The sequence below is a fragment of the Drosophila santomea genome, chromosome 2R, assembly GCF_016746245.2.
Source record: "Drosophila santomea strain STO CAGO 1482 chromosome 2R, Prin_Dsan_1.1, whole genome shotgun sequence".
In the NCBI taxonomy this organism is placed as follows: domain Eukaryota; kingdom Metazoa; phylum Arthropoda; class Insecta; order Diptera; family Drosophilidae; genus Drosophila; species Drosophila santomea.
Genome location: NC_053017.2, coordinates 15,575,318 through 15,594,718, shown reverse-complemented (window position 1 = coordinate 15,594,718; position 19,401 = coordinate 15,575,318). Strand labels below are relative to the sequence as shown.

Here is a 19,401-nt window from a genome sequence, read left to right as displayed (position 1 = left end):
CATTTGAAACTGCTATGTTTCACTCATGTCCGATGACAAATCATTTTCCTCCGCATCCAAGTATCTCTCGTACTCAGCCAGGTCCAATTTGAGAAAGTCTTCGGGCAGGGCGAACTGGTGACGAAAGTCTCTTCGATGCTCCCTCAGGAAAGACAGTAGCTTCAGCTCGATGTAGCGCTTGTTCAGGGTGAAGAAATCCATATCCGTCAATTCGCCCAGCGCTCCACGACTTGGACGCTGTAAAGGATTAAAGTGTAAGAGAAATGTGTTTACAGAGGACTCAATGAACCCACTGATAGTGCCGAAATAACCATGGGGCTGAGCAGTTCCTTGTTCTCCGCCTGCAGCTCCTCGAAGTCATCATGCATGATCAACTCTGTCCAGGGCTCCTGGAAAAACTTCAGAAAGCAGTGAATCAAGTGCGCCTTGTAGCGCGACTTCATCTTATTCAGGAGCAACTCGTGCTTGCCACAAAAGTACAGCAAAAAGTCCAAATGGCACTCCTAAAGTGAAAATCATACAATTACTGAAATGAAATAGTTATTGCACAAAATAGTCGCACTTTTTTCGTCACAACCACAATCTCATCCACCAGCATACGCGTTGATAGTCCCACACGACAGAAGGTTTGGTTCTTATACGTGGTCAGATTGCAATTCTTCATGACAGGCAATTGGGTTAGGAGGTATCTGCGGGGCATGGTCACTTTGGTGATGAAGTACCGCAGCGGTAGAACGGCCTGGAAGAGCACAGGCTCAGCGAAGCGATCCTCGAAATTCTTGTCCGTCACTATGCCCAGATGATGTAAGATCTGCCAGCAATGGGAAACTGAATTGGGCATTGTAAAGTTGGTAGAAACAAAGGTGAGTACCTTGCGGGCCAACTCTCTCTCACTGACGAATTTGTATTGGTAGTTGGGTGTGTGTCGCATTTTGATGAAGCTGCCAGCGGCATAAACATCTGGATCATTGGTCTGGTAGCGCTCGTTCACCAGGATTGCATTGCCTTCGAGCTCGATGCCCGCATTCCTTAGCCCTAAAAAGTGTCATCTTTTCAACAAGATAAGAACAGGAATTGAGAGTACTCACATTGCTTGTGCCGTTGGTGGAGGTGTCCCTCCTGGAAGGAGATGAAGAGGTCGCATTCGAAGGTGGCCTGTTTCTGGGAAAATGCTGAAATATCACCTCCATAATGAAGTCAGTTGACTTGTGCATATTGTAGTGGTGAAAGTCGTAGTCCGTGTAGATATTGACTCCCTTCTCGACTAGCATGTCGTCTAGAATCATCTGCAAGTTCTCGTCCCAGTAAGGACACTTTTCCTTCGCATCCGCATCCCTTCCAATGACGCGATGTGGCTGAACGAACACCATACGCGAACAATCCACACCGTGGCCAATGAGAAAGGCGATGCACTCGTAGGTGTGCAAGTTGTTGCCATACACCAGGACCAAATACGTTCGCGGCATGTCCTCCAGGAGAGCACGCACCTTGTAGAAGAGCAGGAACTTGTTCAGCCGAAAGTTAATCTCGACGAGATTGCAAGGACGTGCCGAGTACACCGGCAGATCTACGCAACGGAGCACGAACATCCGGTCACACATTAGCAATAGCGTGTCGTAGTAAATTTCGCAGTTATCAATCTTCACAAACTTTTTCTCTCTGTCAAACACTAAACATTGTTAAGCCTATGTTCTATAAGTTTATGACCATCCTACCTATCGACCTTTTCGACCTTTCCGGGCACAAAGTGCACCCAGTATCGCAAATCAATCCGCATACAGCAATCTCTTACGTAGCATGACTCATTTCGGTACGAAAGATAGCATCCCAGGCTACTAGTGCAATAAGGACACTTGAACAGGCTGTCATAGTCCGCCTCTACAATGCCCGCCCTGCAGATCACAGTCACTTGAAGCCTCGTCAAGCAGGTGAAGTTCTCCGAGTTCTTGTGGCTAAGGAGAAGTTTCATGCATATTTAAACAGGGGAAGTATCCGGCTCGTGGGCTCAAATTGGAGTTCGCACTCATAACTTACTCCTTGCTATTCCATTGGAAGACGAGCTGTCGCAGGAAGGCCTTCGTCACTGCACTGAATCCAATGATGACCAGCTTTCTGCTGTTGGTGAACCACTTAACCGGGTTGAGTTTGTGGCGATAGATGATCATATTATCCCTGGAGAAATTTGGCAAGGGTAGATCCAGCCTTTTCTTGGGCTTCTTCTGATCCGCCTGGATTCTAGTAAATACCGGTAACTTTTTGATGGGCTTCGGCTCTATGACCATCATCATTTTTTTCAAGTCGTTGCTGTACTTATAGCCCTATCAAGTAATTTGATTTAAAGTGAAGTAAACATTTATTCACAGAATAGAGTATTCACTTACGTCGACCGAATTAATGAAATAGTAGTCGTAAAAGCTTGTCTTCCTGGCCAAGTCCCTAAATATCAGATCGGCACTAACCAAGAAAAGTGGGTGCAATCGCAGCGATATGATCTCGGCCCTGCGTCGATTCAAATGATAGTCGTGCTTGGGCAGGTGATAGTGTTCATAGAGCTGGTCATGGCAATGGAACTCTCGGATCACCACAAAACCAATCGCAGTGTTTTCCCTAACCGATCTCGTGGAGATGCCACACCGAATCGTGAACACCGCGAACTCACTGAACTCGTTCTCCAGCACATCCTTCATGATCGCATCGAGGACATGGAGCTCGTGCTCCAGCTCCTCCCGCTCGTTCACCTTGGAGCAGTAGGAGAAGCTGCTGCTGCTCGAATTTCGCGTTTGTGTGTTGCTGGGCAAGTTGCCCAGGCTCAGGCTGTGCACCTGTGACACGTCCTCCTTCTCCAGCTTGTACAGGCTAATCTCCCCGAAGATGGTGCTGCGATGTGTGATGAATACGTCGTCCAGACTGGACACATTACTGGGCCGTGAAGCCACTGGCTGCGTTGTGCTAATCATATTATTTTGTTGACTTAAATGAAATGTGACTTGCCATAAAGTAACGCAACACCTCCAGATAGCTCCTGCTCGCTTTGTGCTTCGCCGTCATCAGCATCATGCAGTAGTCCCTATCCGGATAGGCGCAAAACATGGTCACCATGGCGTTGAAGAGGCGGGGCAGTGGGAAATCCTGTCGTGCCACAATGCACCGGAGAAGGAAAACGTTTGATGCTGCCGCCATGGCTGCCGGACCTGCGGGCTCTTTTCCGGCGGGATATATAAAGTTAATCACGCTCTCCTCGTGCCGCAAATAGTAATCGTTGCTGTGTAGTTCTAGATAGATAGTATGTACTAAAGTTAAGTATGCACCAAGCAACCGGAATTGACAGCACAACTCACTCTCTAGAATGAACTTGAACTTGGAGTACAGGCATTCGCGCATGAAGAACTTGTTTTCGTTCGCCACGTTAGTGTCGTCAATCATGCCGCCAATGGAGCTGACCTTCATCTTACCCAGACTGGCCACGCTGTTACAAGAATATCAATCAATGAGAATAGTTTCCACTTAAATAAAAATAAAATCACACCTCATACCGCTGTCAACCCTCTGCAGTCCGCCCAGAATCGTCACCGCATCCAGATCATCCAGGGCATCTGCGGTGAACATGCTGGCCTCCGCCCTTCGCTGCACCGATCTGCAGGACATTAGTAAGTGTAAGGACTTACACTCTTCTCAGGTGAACCCATCACTTACGACACCGTCATCGTCTCGTAGTGAAAGGACCTGCCATCGACTGGCTTCACCAGGTTGCCGAATTGTTCCATCTGGTAGTTGCGCACATAGAACAGTATGTCAATATCCGTGGACAGCCACAGGAAGATGGCAATTTCGGACTCCTGGAACTGGTTGATTATCTCGGCCACAACCAGCATGCTCCTCGGATTCTGTGCCATGACCTCCTCGGCGATATAGTAGTCGCCCAGCTCCGCTCGCAGTTCTGGGTTCTCGACCTCTTGGATCGCAATAATATCGTCGTTATCTTCGGCCCTTCAAGGGAAGGGATATTAAAACATCTAACATTTAACATTTATAAAAGTTTAATCTTAGTAGGCAACATCAATTTGAGACAAACTGATAAGTCTGCTGCTTTTTTAGAATGCCTTTCATATTTAAATACTCTATACAAATCAGTCAAGGCACTTGCATTTCAGCCTTTCATATACTACACCTTTGATATTTAGAAGAAATATTTAAACAAGAAACATAACAGAGCTTACAGTGCCTTGCGGTAAGTAATCCTCGGCAGCAGGACGAACCTATCCACAATGTATAAGGACTGGGTGTTGTTGTTCTTGTCCAAGCTGTACTCCAGTGGGTAGAAGACCTGGGCTATTTTCTCCAAGTCATCGAAGGTTTCCACAAAGTGCTTGGGTTGTGGCACATACGGAGTCCTCACTGCGATCAGAAACCACACCCTGTTCTCCCTGTAGAGCACGTCCTTTATGATCTCCGCCAGAACCGCGGAGGAGGTGCGCTTGTAGATGCAAAAGTTGAAGAACAGCGCATTCAGCCAGCTGATGGACATGGGTAAGCTACAGGATATAATATGATACAAAATATGATCTAAGGAACCATTTAAGCAGCTGTATCAGTACCAGTATCTGGTGGACAGCCACTCCAACCAGCAATCCGTGGGCAGAGCGGCGATGGAGGGATAGTTGCGGAACTCGGCATAGGCCACCAGTGCGGAGGTCTCCCGGCAAAGAGCCAATATCCTGTAGGTCTGATAGCAGTGGAACACGGAGTCCTTGCCGCGGAATTTCGGACGGATATTGCCGAACCACTTGACACCTGGCGATCGGATCAGCTTGTTGAGCCCATCCTGGTCCGCCACTTCAGCCAAGCGAATTTGAAAGTGACTCATCAGTGCGAATAATTTATGTGTGTTATGATGTGTGATTAAAACTAAAAGACAGACATACTCCGTTTATGAGCTTAATTTTATTACATGACATATGTTTTTCTTTATATTCAGTCACTACAATTATTTGTGTTCTTTCAGGCTGGACTCTTTGTGGGCAGTGTAATGCCATCTATTTGATAGCACTCGGCCTTGGCATTATCGCACAGATCCTTGGTTCCCGCCTTCGCAGTGCCCTCCCACCGGAAGTAGGGACACTCCTTCTTCTGATGGTAGTCACTGATGCACATGAACACCATCAACAGGTAGGGACGACAGGCTCCTTTCAGCAGCACCTTCGCTCCAGGACTGGCCTTCAGTAGGTTGTACACCCCGACTGCATCCTTGCGGCAGTGGTCGAACATGGCAATGTGATAGTCCTTCTCCTTGGGCCGATCTGCATAGGTCTTCTCTGCGTCCAGCTTGACCATCTTCATGTTGATCGTATCGCTCTTGCCAATGTATTTCTTCTGCTTGTAAATACACTCCACAAAGCACTGAAATGGGAGATGCACACCATATACTATAATGATTGTATAAAGTTCTAGTGACCCACCGATAGAAACCTCAGGGTCTTGCCGACGTCAGTGTCCCCATCCGCTGGCAATTTGGTGGAGTGGATGACAAAGCACTTGGTCAGCTCCTCCTCTTCCCCTATATAAAGCTCCGAACAGCAGCCTTCCCTCTAATGAAATTTAAATTTAAATTTCATTCCTTTCCTATAAGATTTTGAAGTAAGCTCACCGATGTGTTGCACTGCTCCTCAGTCAAGTCACCTGTGTAAGTGGCCACCGATGAGGTTTCCTCATTATCCTGAGCCTTCGCAGCGGCCACCAGAATTACAAATGTGCAATAACGAACAAAGTTGACCATTGCTCATCGAATGTTATTAATTTACCATGCTCATAACATTTATAAAAGCAGGCGTGCTCATTATTTGCGATAAATACGTTTAAACACAAATTGGATTGCTTAATTAAATGTAACAAATGTCCGATGTAATGAGCGGAATTAAATGAGCGGAAAAAGAAACATTTGCAGACAGTCTGATGGCTAGACATTTGGCACAAATTGGCAGCGATTTCCTATTTTCATTTAAATGACATGTGGGTAACTACTATAAAAGCAGTCGAAGTGCGCTGATTTTGGTGCAAACGACGCAGCAATGAAGTGCGCCATTTTGTTGAGTGTTTTCAGCCTCATTTGGGTGAGTTCTTCGCAATGAAATATTCGCATTTATATATAAAAAAACACACGTTTTAGTGGGCTGATGGCATCAAAATTGATTGCGAAAACACGGAGGCCATCAATGAGGAGCACATCCACTACTGCTGCAAGCATCCCGATGGACACAACGATGTCATCGAAGGATGCGCCAAGGAGTCCAACTTCACGCTGGCCAATCAAAACGAGGAGGCACTGGTGGACATCACGGCGGATCGCGCCATCCGTGGCACTTGTTTCGGCAAATGCGTCTTCAGCAAGTTGAACCTGATGAAGGACAATGCCCTGGACATGGATGCCGTGCGAAGTTATTTCACTGATAAATTCCCTGACGATCCGGAATATGTCAAGGAAATGATCAACGCCTTCGATCACTGTCACGGCAAAAGTACGCAGTACTCAGTTCTTCAATAGGAATTGCTTGGCTAACTGTTATGTCTCTTTAAAGGTGAGGAGAATACGTCCATGTTCCTGTCGAAGCCCATCTTCAAGCAAATGTCGCAGCATTTCTGCGATCCCAAGTCCAGTGTCGTCCTGGCCTGCGTCATCCGCCAGTTCTTCCACAATTGTCCGGCGGATCGCTGGTCCAAGACCAAGGAGTGCGAGGACACGCTGGCCTTCAGCAGGAAGTGCCAGGACTCGCTGGCCACTTTGTAAATAATGAGAATAGCACTTTTCTCCAATAAAGAACATTAAATTCACAATTCACGGCATGTGTATTTATTTATTTAAGTAGAAAGAGTAACAGTTTTCAGAACGATTATGCATGTAAGTTTGTTTTTTTGTACAACAAACTATCCATCAACTAGATTTTAATTAATTGCTTTTTTTTGGAAGAGGTTGGATAGCGATTAATGCATTTCATTGAATTTATTGCTCATTTAGCACTTAATCATCCATAATTATAAATGAACCATAAAAACACATGTGTTGCCAAGCCATTGCTTTGCTTTAATCGTTGATAAATCATAAGGTTTGAACAATTGAAATGTATAATATTTCCTGGGACAGGACTTCAAAATGCTCACATTGTGGTCAGCACATCCTTGCACTTCTTGGCGAAGGCCAAGGTTTCCACGCACTCGGTGGTATTGGACCAGCGATTCGCAGGACAATTGTGGAAGAAGTTGTAGATGACGCAGGACATGATGATGCTCGAGGTCGGCTTACAGAACTTGGCGGTGGAGAAGGCCCTAATGATTGGCAGTGATAGGAACTGCTCGGTGGCATCTTCAGCTGAAATTGGCAGTGAAAATCAGTGAAAAAGTGTAATGGTAACACAGGCTGGCTTACAAGTTGTGAGCTTACCTTTGGAGTGACATTTCTGGTAGGCATTCAGCATTTCAGTCTCGTACTCCGGATCGGTTTTGTGGTATCGCTTGTAGTACGAGTGCACCTTGACCATATCCAGCGTGTTGTTCTCCATCAGATTGTAGTGATCGAAGACGCACTTGGCCCAGCAGGTGCCCAGCATCGCCTGGTCCACCGTCACATCCTCGATGGCCTCCTCGTTGGGATTGGGCAGTCGGAAGTTGGTCTGCTTGGCGCACATTTCGGTGACATCGTTGTGGCCATCGGGATGCTTGCAGCAGCGGTGGATGTTCTCCTCGTGAACGCGCTCCGTGTGCCGGCAGTGAACTCGGATAGCTAGGAGTCCATTCTAGAAGGAAACATCCAGATATTAAAGTCTTTCAAAGGCGCTTGAATATAGGTCGTTAATACTCTATAAATTCGAACTATTATCCCAGAACATATTGTAACTGCTGCTAGGAATACTCCTACGTACCCAGAGCAGTGATAGAATCACACAAATCACGTAGCCAGTTCTCAGCATGATGACAGCATTCCAGCGTTTCGGCCCCAGATTTATATGTCAAATGGTTCCCCTTTGATGGACAGCCCTAATGGCGTTTTGCAATGTTCCGCATTAATTTAATTCGCATCCATTACTATGACAACAAACCTGGCGACAGCAAGCGAAATTATATGAACTGCTGGGACTGTTGTGTATTTGGATGTGGATGTGGATGTGGATGGTGGTGGGCTAGTGATTCTTGTCATGGCAACGCCGACAGTCAATTTGTTATTTATTTTCCGAGGCGGCGCTTTGCTCGCCTAATTAGTCAGCGATTGGCCTTTCGAAATTTGATAAGCAGATTTTTGGTAGCCGCCAAAGGAAAACTAAATCATGGGCAAAAAGGGTAAAGGCAAAGGCAATAAGCTGGCCAAAATGTCCGAGGAGGAGCGGGCCAGGTACTTGCAAATGAGGGCCGACATGGAGGAGGAGACGAGACGCCGGAAAATGCAGCTTATTTCCATGTACATGAAGGTAACACTTCACAGATTTACACACTAAATCCATATACACAGCATATGTATATTTGTTTTCAAATAAAATAGAACAAACTGAAAAGGGAGGATGCTTTTGGGCGACTCAATATGGCTAAAATCAACCAGGAGTGGCGCAGCATTTTGCGGCAGGTGAAAATCCAGGAGCTGCGCCGCGAAATCGTCGATGTGGAGTCCTTCTTCCAGGAGGCACTGAAGCGCAAGGATCAGGTGATCCACCGTCTCATTGCTCACATCGAATCCACTGAGGATATGTACGCCAATCTGCAGCAGTCGCACATGGAGAACATCACCAGGATAGTCGGTAAGTTTGGCCAAACCCTCTTTGAAAATCACATTTACCATATCTGACAACTTTTAATCCGAAACTAACCTATAACCAATATAGAACTTAAAGATTCTTTGCTTTAAAACGAATGGATTTCACACATATATAATGTTTTCTATTTGCATGAAATATTCGGAAATCTACGAATTTTTAGAGTATTTTTAAGTACATACATATAAACAATACGGATAAATTGAAAAAGAAACTCTAGAAAACACAAGCCAAACAACGCAACAAGAACTTATTTCTAAGCCATTCTTATTCCATATCCTTATTCTTTACCCAGACACCCATAGAGATCGCATCGAGTTCTTTCGGACGATCTACGAGGACGACAAGCAGGCGGTGCTGAGCCAGTGGGAGCAGGACTCCGCCGTCTTCAAGGAGATGCACGCCCAGAAGCAGCAGCAGCTGGAGTGCGTCTTCTATCAGCTGGAGGAGAACACCGATGGCGGGATTCGGGACAACCACGAGCGCTTCCTGGACCGCTGCGAGGACCTAAAAAGTGGGGTAAGTTCGCACCTAGTTGAAGAGCATGCTGCCGTGCTCCTCCCAATCCTCGCACTGCGCCTTCGCGTACTCCGACATGCACTTGACCAGTTCCCGGGCCACCGTGCACTTGTGGTGCCTGCTGCCCCTGCCATTGCTCTCCAGATACCGGAAGCACTGCTGCACGGTGTCCGTGAAGAAGTTGCGCAGCTCCCGATCCCGCAGGTCCTTGGTCAGCAGATAGCTCACCTTGCGCCGATCGGGCATCCCATTGCCATCCACCTGCGGAGGAGAATCTTGCTTCTATACAGGATTTCGACTTCCTAGCTGGTTTTGTTAGGCATCTCTTGGAGCACCTACCATATTCATCTGCTCGAAAAAGCACTGGGCCACACACTGACCTCCATCGCTGCTGGTGTGGTTCCTTCCATCCGATTGCCTTAGTCCGCGCTGCCTTCGATTGCCATAGCCGCCCCTGTTGCCCGGATTCCTGTCCTGCTCCTCATCCTCATTCATGCCGTAACCGTACTCATACCCATTCCCTGGCCGACCCTGTCCACCGCGTCCTCGATCCTCGTCGTCGTCCTGGCGACGCATACAGCTGCGCACAGTTCGCTTGAGCTCCGCTTCACCTAATCCCTCCTGGGATCTGCACTTCAGTGCGTAAATGCAGCTCAGGCAAAGCAGCAACAGAATCAACTGTTTCATCTTGGGAACTGAATGGAGGAGCAGCTGGGTCCACTTTATATATACAACTCTGGAATGGCAACCCAATTACGGAGTGACTGACGCACAATGAACCAAGTCACATATCAATCTTCATGTCACCATTGCGTGCTGAAAGGTTACTCAAAAGCTTTTGCTAACATGTTGATTTGAATCCAACTTCCAGATGCAACTGCAGCTGGAGCAGATCACCTCCAGAGGAGAAGCCCGACTGGAGAAGCTGTGGCAGGAGTATCAGGCTGTGCTGGCCGGCTACTGTCAGCACATCGAGGGCTTTTACTCGGAGTACGTGGACCTGAAGCAGCGGGATGAGGAGGCAGCTCTACAGATCAGCCAGCAGAGCCACGAGATCGAGCACCTGGTGGACCAGCTGGCCAATTTGCGTCTGGTCTCCGAGGAGTTCTACATCAAGCAGCAGGGCCAACTGGAGCAGCGGCAGGCCATCAAACAGCAGTTGACCGAGCGCCTGCGGGAGTTGCGCACCTGTGTGGAGCAGGAGGTGTCCAGTGATCACCAGTTGTTCAAGCTTATGTCCGTGGAGAGCTACCACGCCCTGGAATTCCTGCAGGAAACTGTGGCCAAGGGCGAAACTCTCGCCCAGCTGTCTGCGGTCTGTGCCAAGATGGAAACCCAGCGGGAGCGGATGTTTCAGCTGCCGGAAATTTCCAGGGAGATTATCGAGATTCGAGATATAGAGGATCCCGGCAATGGTTCCCTAGCTGATCCAGCCACCGATCTTCTGAAGGTGCGTACAAAAATCATTAGTTAATTTCCTCATTTAACATGGGACTGTGATAAACCATTGGTTTTGCCTTGCCAGGACGAGGTGGCTGTGGTGCCCCAAATGGAGTCCTTCTGGCGACGGGTGAACAACGTGGCCGTGGACGTGGCCTGCCTGAAGCAACAGAAGCGCCGCCTGGAGGCGGAGAACAGCCAGCTGAAGGCGCAGCTGCAGGATTACCTCGTCAATTTGAACATTGCCCACGGCTCCAATAGCCACGTCCACGCATATCTGGCCCGCCGGCCCAAGAGCATGTCCGTGGACAGAGTGTCCCGCCTGCAGCTCCAGCCCAAGCTGGTGAAGAGTGCCCAGCCTACTGGTCGTCGTCGCCCACCGGCGCCCACTCCGCCCACTCCACCCACTTTCCACTTGCATCCTGGACGCAGTCGGGCGCCTGCCTTCGAAGCCAACCTCTCAAACGTGGTGCGCTCGAGGACTTTGGCCAGGGGCAAAATGAACCTGGCTAGAATGGAATAACTTGCTACCCATTGTAATGGGGAAGCTTTGGATTTTAGATAACTGGGCATTGTAGCCACTTGCTGGAAACTCGGGATTAAATATACAATTTTAATATATTCTCCTAAAAATAAACAGCCTTTTTTAATAAACCTTCCAACTGCAAGGATAGGCTTACTGAAACCACAATCTCTACTTGAATTATATTATTTTTATTCTTTTATAAATTACAAATAAGTTGATATAATTTTATAATAGAAATTAATTTTGAATTCAAATGGTGACTTCAGCCGGCGCTGCCAGATCAAGAGATAAATGCGTTTTCTGGTATTTTCCAGTATTCCTTATCGGGGCCCCTTGCGCGTTCCACAATGCCCAGCCGTTCCGCTGCGCCCTGCACTACAGGCCACCGAGTTCCGATTCCGGCCGTTGCGCTCTCAGATTTCCACAGACACGACCCACGTCCAATTGTGAGTTTTCGCTGCGCCGTGAATCGCACTAAAGAGCAGGAAAATAGTTAATTTCCAACAGTTAAATTGGAGTAAGTGTGGAGTCCCAAGAAAGTGCCATCCAACCGCGAGGCTAGCAACTCAAATAGATACTCGTTTTCGGGGCTTACAAAGTGCAGCTGCTGCGGATGTAAAGCAAATATTACAAGGAGTTATAGATACAACACTCTGTTATAGATACAACAACACAACAGCGGAACGGGGGGAAGTCCCAGGAACGGCAGGCGGTGCGAGCGAGAGGCAGCTGGGAAAGGGAGTGCGAGTGCGAGTGAAATGGGCGCTGGGGGCAGTTCTTGTTCTTGTAATTTTACCAAAAAGAAATTTCGTTCGGGAAATGTGGAAAATGTGCGCGAGGAGAGATGATGGTGGAGAAAACAACCCCGAAAAGCGAGCAATCGTCGAATAAATACCAACAAAAACTTACACTGCGCGGCTGATTAATGAAATCCAAAAAATATAAAAACCAAATACATGACGAATGATACAAATAAAAAAAAAAGCAAAGCCTTAGAAAGAAAGTGTGAGAACGTGAAATCAAAACTCCGAATCAGAATTTGGATTGTAAATTTTCGGGTCGTTGCGACTGGGAGATAAACACAAAGGCAGATAAATACGGAAATAAAATTAATGGAAAACCAGCATAGCCATACGTGTGTGGGTGTGTGAGTGTCCAAGTGTGTGTGACACAGTGTGTGTGTGTGCTTATCGCATGGAAATGCAAGCGTAAGTGGAGCAGGCGAGAAATAATTTCGAATTTTGGACAGATAAAAAGCAAGTAAAGCCCATAAATGCCTAGCCATAATGCCTAATGCCCAATGCCGCCACGCCTACATATGTAACAGCTGCCCACATTTCGTTAACCCACATATCTATCTCCTATCTATCCTATCACCTATCATGCATCGCAGGACCCAAAAAAAACAACGCCAAAATGATCGCCGCTGCATTGGGTCATCTGTAGAGTCGTCATTGCAACAGCACCACCACCGCCACCACCACCATAAAATGCATCCCATGCATCCCGAAAACCACGCCATCGCCCGGAGCACGAGCACCACTAACAAACCATCTCGCAGCCGGAGCAGCAGGATGTGGCTCCTGCCCGCCTGGCTGCTCCTCATTCTGCTGGCCAGCACTGGCCTGCCAGCAGCCAGAGGTAAACCCACCCAGTCTGGGACCAATCCTCGCCTGGACAAGTGACTAATCCACATACACCACATACACTTACTCCTCCTTGCAGGCCAGTATCAATCGCCGCGCATCATCGAGCATCCCACGGATCTGGTCGTCAAGAAGAATGAGCCCGCCACGCTCAACTGCAAAGTGGAGGGCAAGCCGGAACCCACCATCGAGTGGTTTAAGGTAACCACCGAATAATACTTTTCTAACTTGAATCACCCTTACACTGACAAAACAGGATAAAAGTATCTTCATAAAACTACACTTTTTTATTTATTTTTTGTATCTTCATAAAACTACACTTTTTTATTTATTTTTTGTATAATACTTTAATTGCAAAAAGCATATGTATATTTATCTCAAGTTTTCAACACAAATCACTTTTTGTTTTGTAGTAATAAAGTGGTTCATCGCCTCTTAATCTTAAATTAAATTAGGGTCATCTTAAGTAATAAATATTAGGAATATAAGTAGTTTTGAGTAGTGTTTTTTTTTCCGTGTAGCCTTCGAGTCCCAACCAAAACGTAACTCAATCACCCCCTCTTCTTTTTTGCTCCGCTCCCAGGATGGCGAACCCGTCAACACCAACGAAAAGAAATCGCACCGCGTCCAGTTCAAGGACGGCGCCCTCTTCTTCTACAGGACAATGCAGGGCAAGAAGGAGCAGGACGGCGGCGAGTACTGGTGCGTGGCCAAGAACCGAGTGGGCCAGGCCGTTAGTCGTCATGCCTCGCTCCAGATAGCTGGTAAGTACTAGCTAACCACTCCAGTCCGCAACTTGTCTGCCCACACGCCCAGCTTTGTCTTCGATTATAATGTGCTTTTTTGGATATTTTTTTGATATTTCTGCAATTTTTCTTCGCCAGTTTTGCGCGACGATTTTCGCGTGGAGCCCAAAGACACGCGAGTGGCCAAAGGCGAGACGGCGCTGCTGGAGTGTGGGCCGCCCAAAGGCATTCCAGAGCCAACGCTCATTTGGATAAAGGTGGGTTACAAAAAACCAACAAAACCATAAAACCAGACTGCGAAAATCAGTTGGCTAAACCGCTTTTTTTGCTCCTAGGACGGCGTTCCCTTGGACGACCTGAAAGCCATGTCGTTTGGCGCCAGCTCCCGCGTTCGCATTGTGGATGGTGGCAACCTGCTGATCAGCAATGTGGAGCCCATCGATGAGGGCAACTACAAGTGCATTGCCCAGAATCTGGTGGGCACCCGCGAGAGCAGCTATGCCAAGCTGATTGTCCAGGTCAAGCCCTACTTCATGAAGGAGCCCAAGGATCAGGTGATGCTCTACGGCCAGACGGCCACTTTCCACTGCTCGGTGGGCGGTGATCCGCCGCCGAAAGTGCTGTGGAAAAAGGAGGAGGGCAATATTCCAGTGTCCAGAGCGCGTATCCTTCACGACGAGAAAAGCCTGGAGATATCCAACATCACGCCCACCGATGAGGGCACCTACGTCTGCGAGGCACACAACAATGTGGGTCAGATCAGCGCCAGAGCTGCCCTAACAGTCCACGGTAAGAGTTAGTTCCTTTCCCAGAGAAACACTCGTTAATCCTAAATTGTTTCCATTAAAGCTCCGCCCAACTTTACGAAAAGACCCAGTAACAAGAAAGTGGGACTAAATGGCGTTGTGCAACTGCCTTGCATGGCCTCCGGAAATCCGCCGCCGTCGGTTTTTTGGACCAAGGAAGGAGTATCGACACTCATGTTCCCAAACAGCTCGCACGGCAGGCAGCATGTGGCCGCCGATGGAACCCTACAGATTACGGATGTGCGGCAAGAAGACGAGGGCTACTATGTGTGTTCCGCCTTCAGTGTCGTCGACTCCTCCACGGTTCGTGTGTTCCTGCAAGTCAGCTCGGTGGACGAGCGTCCTCCTCCGATCATTCAAATAGGTCCTGCCAATCAGACACTGCCCAAAGGATCAGTGGCAACATTGCCCTGCCGCGCCACTGGGAATCCCAGTCCCCGTATCAAGTGGTTCCACAATGGACATGCCGTACAAGCGGGCAATCGAAACAGCATCATCCAAGGCAGCTCACTGAGAGTCGATGGTAAGGTTGAAATTGTGTTCTACAATTTGATTTACTACATTTTCAATTTTCCCCTTAGACCTTCAACTTAGTGACTCTGGTACCTACACCTGCACTGCATCCGGCGAACGAGGAGAAACCTCCTGGACAGCCACACTGACGGTGGGTTCCATGGTTAGTCCCATAATACATAAGCAAGACTAACCAAACTATTCTTGTTACTATAGGTCGAGAAACCAGGTTCTACGTCTCTTCACCGGGCTGCTGATCCTAGCACTTATCCAGCTCCTCCAGGAACACCCAAAGTCCTGAATGTCAGCCGCACCAGCATCAGTCTGCGTTGGGCCAAAAGCCAAGAGAAACCCGGAGCTGTGGGCCCCATTATTGGGTGAGTTAACGCGGCGCACCCATTTAATGAGATCATCAATAAATTTGATTTGCTATTTGATTTGCAGATACACTGTAGAGTACTTCAGTCCGGATCTGCAAACTGGTTGGATTGCGGCTGCCCATCGAGTGGGCGACACTCAAGTCACTGTAAGACAAGCCATAAATAATTCAGTTTCCTCATGACTCACACTCTCTGCTATTTTCGTACAGATTACGGAGCTCACTCCTGGCACCTCGTATGTGTTCCTGGTTAGAGCTGAGAATACTCAGGGCATTTCGGTGCCCTCCGGCTTATCAAATGCTATTAAAACCATTGAAGCGGATTTCGATGCAGCTTCTGCCAATGATTTGTCAGCCGCTCGAACTTTGCTGACTGGAAAGGTGAGCTTTAAATTACTAAAAGAGAAATATTATATCTTAATATTGTTTTTAACAGTCTGTGGAGCTAATAGATGCATCGGCTATTAATGCTAGTGCCGTGAGACTTGAGTGGATGCTCCATGTGAGCGCAGATGAGAAATACGTAGAGGTAAGTGCATCCTTTGCTGTTTATAAACTTAGTAAAGCAAACTTACATTTTCTATACATTTTTGTCCAGGGCCTGCGCATACACTATAAGGATGCCAGTGTGGGATCCGCACAGTATCACTCGATCACTGTTATGGATGTCTCTGCAGAATCGTTCGTGGTGGGAAACCTTAAGAAGTACACCAAGTATGAGTTCTTCCTAACACCGTTCTTTGAGACCATCGAGGGACAGCCCAGTAACTCCAAGACAGCCCTCACCTATGAAGATGGTAACCACTATAAAGCTTAGTTAAGTGCTGAATATTTATGACTGATTTGTTGATTGTAGTTCCCTCCGCACCACCGGATAACATTCAGATTGGCATGTACAACCAAACCGCCGGTTGGGTGCGTTGGACTCCGCCACCCTCACAGCACCACAATGGCAATTTGTATGGCTACAAGATTGAGGTCAGCGCCGGGAACACCATGAAGGTGCTGGCCAATATGACGCTCAATGCCACCACCACATCTGTGCTCCTCAACAACCTAACCACCGGAGCTGTCTACAGTGTAAGGTTGAACTCCTTTACCAAGGCGGGCGATGGGCCTTATTCCAAACCGGTAAGTTTATGGAAAATGTTTTGATTTAAAATCATTCTATATCATTGTATTATCCCTCAGATATCATTATTCATGGACCCCACCCACCATGTCCATCCGCCACGTGCACATCCGAGCGGCACCCACGATGGGCGTCATGAGGGACAGGATCTCACGTACCACAACAATGGCAACATTCCGCCCAGCGACATTAACCCCACCACTCACAGAAAAACCACTGACTACCTGTCTGGACCCTGGCTAATGGTGCTAGTCTGCATCGTACTCCTAGTCCTGGTTATTTCGGCGGCCATTTCGATGGTCTACTTCAAGCGGAAGCATCAAATGACCAAGGAACTGGGTCACTTGAGTGGTTAGTGCTGACTTTGACTAACTTAGTGTCAATAGCATTGTAACAAATTACATTTATTTTGTAGTGGTCAGTGACAACGAAATAACCGCGTTGAATATCAATAGCAAAGAGAGCCTGTGGATAGACCATCATCGTGGCTGGCGAACAGCGGATACGGACAAAGATTCGGGACTGAGCGAATCAAAGCTACTGTCCCACGTGAACAGCAGCCAATCCAACTACAATAACTCCGATGGCGGAACCGATTATGCAGAAGTGGACACCCGTAACCTCACCACCTTCTACAACTGTCGCAAGGTAGGGATCATATGAATCACATCATTACTCAATTACTTACTTACCTAAGGGAATATTCTTTCAGAGCCCCGATAACCCCACGCCATATGCCACCACCATGATCATTGGCACCTCCTCCAGTGAGACTTGTACCAAGACAACGTCTATAAGCGCCGACAAGGACTCGGGCACTCATTCGCCCTATTCCGATGCATTTGCCGGTCAGGCGCCAGCAGTTCCTGTGGTCAAGTCCAACTATCTTCAGTATCCGGTTGAGCCCATCAACTGGTCAGAGTTCCTACCCCCGCCGCCAGAACACCCGCCTCCGTCGTCTACCTATGGATACGCACAAGGATCTCCCGAATCCTCGCGGAAGAGCTCCAAGAGCGCAGGATCGGGCATATCTACCAATCAAAGGTGCATTAATATAGTCAGCTCTTTCATAGTAGAACTATGATATAGTAGTAATTGATGTGACTAACACGAACATACTTTAGCAGCATTCTGAACGCCTCCATACACAGCAGCTCGTCGGGCGGCTTTTCCGCTTGGGGAGTTTCGCCCCAGTATGCTGTCGCCTGTCCCCCGGAAAACGTTTATAGCAATCCACTGTCGGCGGTGGCTGGCGGCACCCAGAACCGCTATCAGATAACGCCGACCAACCAACATCCGCCACAATTGCCGGCCTACTTTGCCACCACGGGCCCGGGAGGAGCTGTGCCACCCAACCACCTGCCATTTGCCACACAGCGTCATGCAGCCAGCGAGTACCAGACTGGACTAAATGCGACGCGCTGTGCCCAGAGCCGCGCGTGCAACAGCTGCGATGCCTTGGCCACACCCTCGCCCATGCAACCCCCGCCGCCAGTGCCCGTGCCCGTACCCGAGGGCTGGTACCAGCCGGTGCATCCCAACAGCCACCCGATGCACCCGACCTCCTCCAACCACCAGATCTACCAGTGCTCCTCCGAGTGCTCGGATCACTCGAGGAGCTCGCAGAGTCACAAGCGGCAGCTGCAGCTCGAGGAGCACGGCAGCAGTGCCAAGCAACGCGGAGGACACCACCGTCGACGAGCACCGGCGGTGCAGCCGTGCCTGGAGAGCGAGAACGAGAACATGCTGGCGGAGTACGAGCAGCGCCAGTACACCAGCGACTGCTGCAATAGTTCACGCGAGGGCGACACCTGCTCCTGCAGCGAGGGATCCTGTCTGTACGCCGAGGCGGGCGAACCAGGACCTCGCCAAATGACTGCTAAGAACACCTAAGGATGAAGTATTTGGGACTCCCCATACAGGGGGGGTGGATTAGTATTAAAGATAGCATCTAGTCGTAACTCTTCATTCATATCGAACTGGAAATCAGTCTAGGAACTGAGTGAACTCAAAGTTTCAGCATCAGTTATCGACTAGAATAATTGATGCCGTGAAATCTTCGGTACTACACTCAGATAAACAAAACCACACTTGTCACAATCATGGGGGCATTGTGCAGCTTTAGCAATTACGAATTTCCCATTATGACATCTACCAGCGTACAGACTCATAGACAGGCACAATGCTCCCCCATCCCCATACCCATCCCCATCCATGCACCACAGTAATGTTTCCCCCAAAACGGAAACGGAAAAGGGGAAACACGAAAACCTTTGTACTTAAGAGACGCGAGTGCTGTACGATAGATATTGCTTGATGAGCGCGAGGAGGATAGTAATCACTACATAGCAGGGATCAGTGTCCCAGCAGAACTTCATTAAAATACGTACTCAAAGGAACTTATAGCAGATGATAAACCAGATCAGGTATCAGCCATAGCAAGTACACACAAATACGGTGCGTGACTCACGACGAATGTATGTAGTTAGAACCAAAGTACGCCATTTGTACAGCATGTTTTGGGGCTTTCGAATCGGAATCGGTCCTAGTCAATAGGCTTGATAGCGATACAAATACGATACTGATACTGATACAGATACTGATACTGATACTTGTATGCAAACTCTTTCATATCTACGATCACAATCGAGCACTTGTCTCCGACTCGAACTCGAACTTGTGTAGGCAGTTGAGTGGAGTTTGGAGGCGACAAGTGAAACGGCAGTTGCAATGTTTAATGGTTAGTGCTTTTCTATAACAAGGAATAAAATATACTTCATTGACCCAGTGAATATATATATATATACATACATACTAAACGACACACCACACCTACTACTTACACACATACTATACATAGCATTTAGACGAGTTGAGGAGCTGCACATGGCCAGCAGAACCA

The 19,401-nt window shown here is 48.0% G+C and overlaps 7 protein-coding genes and 1 long non-coding RNA gene across 11 annotated transcripts; 4 read left to right on the top strand and 4 right to left on the bottom strand.

Moving 5' to 3' along the window:
- Positions 1-12: 12 nt before the first annotated feature.
- LOC120446441 (cilia- and flagella-associated protein 61) lies at positions 13-4,926 on the bottom strand. Its single transcript, XM_039627418.2, is given in 15 exon segments — positions 13-237; positions 294-503; positions 563-811; positions 872-1,035; positions 1,089-1,163; positions 1,166-1,659; positions 1,716-1,952; positions 2,035-2,318; positions 2,382-2,939; positions 2,992-3,272; positions 3,339-3,466; positions 3,527-3,634; positions 3,694-3,987; positions 4,218-4,532; positions 4,596-4,926. Coding segments are annotated over 15 exon segments (3,891 nt in total). The 5' UTR covers positions 4,865-4,926.
- LOC120446443 lies at positions 4,098-4,724 on the top strand. Its single transcript, XR_005615854.1, has 3 exons — positions 4,098-4,228; positions 4,313-4,527; positions 4,584-4,724. It is a non-coding gene; the product is annotated as an uncharacterized LOC120446443 (long non-coding RNA).
- Positions 4,927-4,998: 72 nt separating the features above from the next.
- LOC120446132 lies at positions 4,999-5,990 on the bottom strand. The gene is made up of 3 exons (XM_039626957.1): positions 5,645-5,990; positions 5,457-5,585; positions 4,999-5,397 (listed from the first exon to the last, which is right to left on the bottom strand). The coding sequence occupies exons 1-3, from the start codon at positions 5,771-5,773 to the stop codon at positions 4,999-5,001; spliced, it is 657 nt and encodes a 218-aa protein (XP_039482891.1). The 5' UTR covers positions 5,774-5,990.
- Positions 5,991-6,052: 62 nt separating this feature from the next.
- On the top strand, positions 6,053-6,781 carry LOC120446165 (general odorant-binding protein 68). The gene is made up of 3 exons (XM_039626996.1): positions 6,053-6,107; positions 6,164-6,512; positions 6,573-6,781. The coding sequence occupies exons 1-3, from the start codon at positions 6,066-6,068 to the stop codon at positions 6,779-6,781; spliced, it is 600 nt and encodes a 199-aa protein (XP_039482930.1). The 5' UTR covers positions 6,053-6,065.
- A 273-nt stretch (positions 6,782-7,054) lies between these two features.
- LOC120446360 lies at positions 7,055-8,042 on the bottom strand. Its single transcript, XM_039627291.2, has 3 exons — positions 7,911-8,042; positions 7,433-7,784; positions 7,055-7,360 (listed from the first exon to the last, which is right to left on the bottom strand). Exons 1-3 carry the CDS (start codon positions 7,956-7,958, stop codon positions 7,149-7,151), a joined length of 612 nt encoding a protein of 203 aa, XP_039483225.1. The 5' UTR covers positions 7,959-8,042; the 3' UTR covers positions 7,055-7,148.
- Positions 8,043-8,124: 82 nt separating this feature from the next.
- On the top strand, positions 8,125-11,376 carry LOC120446359 (dynein regulatory complex subunit 2). The gene is made up of 5 exons (XM_039627290.2): positions 8,125-8,453; positions 8,525-8,777; positions 9,088-9,311; positions 10,183-10,761; positions 10,837-11,376. The coding sequence occupies exons 1-5, from the start codon at positions 8,313-8,315 to the stop codon at positions 11,272-11,274; spliced, it is 1,635 nt and encodes a 544-aa protein (XP_039483224.1). The 5' UTR covers positions 8,125-8,312; the 3' UTR covers positions 11,275-11,376.
- LOC120446361 (odorant-binding protein 59a) lies at positions 9,304-10,022 on the bottom strand. Its single transcript, XM_039627293.2, has 2 exons — positions 9,651-10,022; positions 9,304-9,572 (listed from the first exon to the last, which is right to left on the bottom strand). Exons 1-2 carry the CDS (start codon positions 9,996-9,998, stop codon positions 9,324-9,326), a joined length of 597 nt encoding a protein of 198 aa, XP_039483227.1. The 5' UTR covers positions 9,999-10,022; the 3' UTR covers positions 9,304-9,323.
- Positions 11,377-11,538: 162 nt separating the features above from the next.
- Positions 11,539-18,460, top strand: LOC120445191 (protein sax-3). 4 transcript variants are annotated; one of them, XM_039625411.1, is made up of 18 exons: positions 11,539-11,794; positions 12,671-12,918; positions 13,003-13,124; positions 13,507-13,687; positions 13,808-13,926; positions 14,005-14,458; positions 14,519-14,998; positions 15,057-15,139; positions 15,205-15,365; positions 15,433-15,514; positions 15,578-15,748; positions 15,804-15,896; positions 15,966-16,164; positions 16,224-16,498; positions 16,559-16,850; positions 16,915-17,147; positions 17,212-17,543; positions 17,624-18,460. In XM_039625411.1, exons 2-18 carry the CDS (start codon positions 12,768-12,770, stop codon positions 18,390-18,392), a joined length of 4,197 nt encoding a protein of 1,398 aa, XP_039481345.1. In that variant the 5' UTR covers positions 11,539-11,794; positions 12,671-12,767; the 3' UTR covers positions 18,393-18,460. The 4 variants fall into 4 exon arrangements, with proteins under 4 accessions (XP_039481345.1, XP_039481348.1, XP_039481347.1 ...); XM_039625413.1 differs by lacking the exon at positions 11,539-11,794 and adding an exon at positions 12,402-12,533; XM_039625414.1 differs by lacking the exon at positions 12,671-12,918.
- The last annotated feature ends 941 nt before the right edge of the window (positions 18,461-19,401 follow it).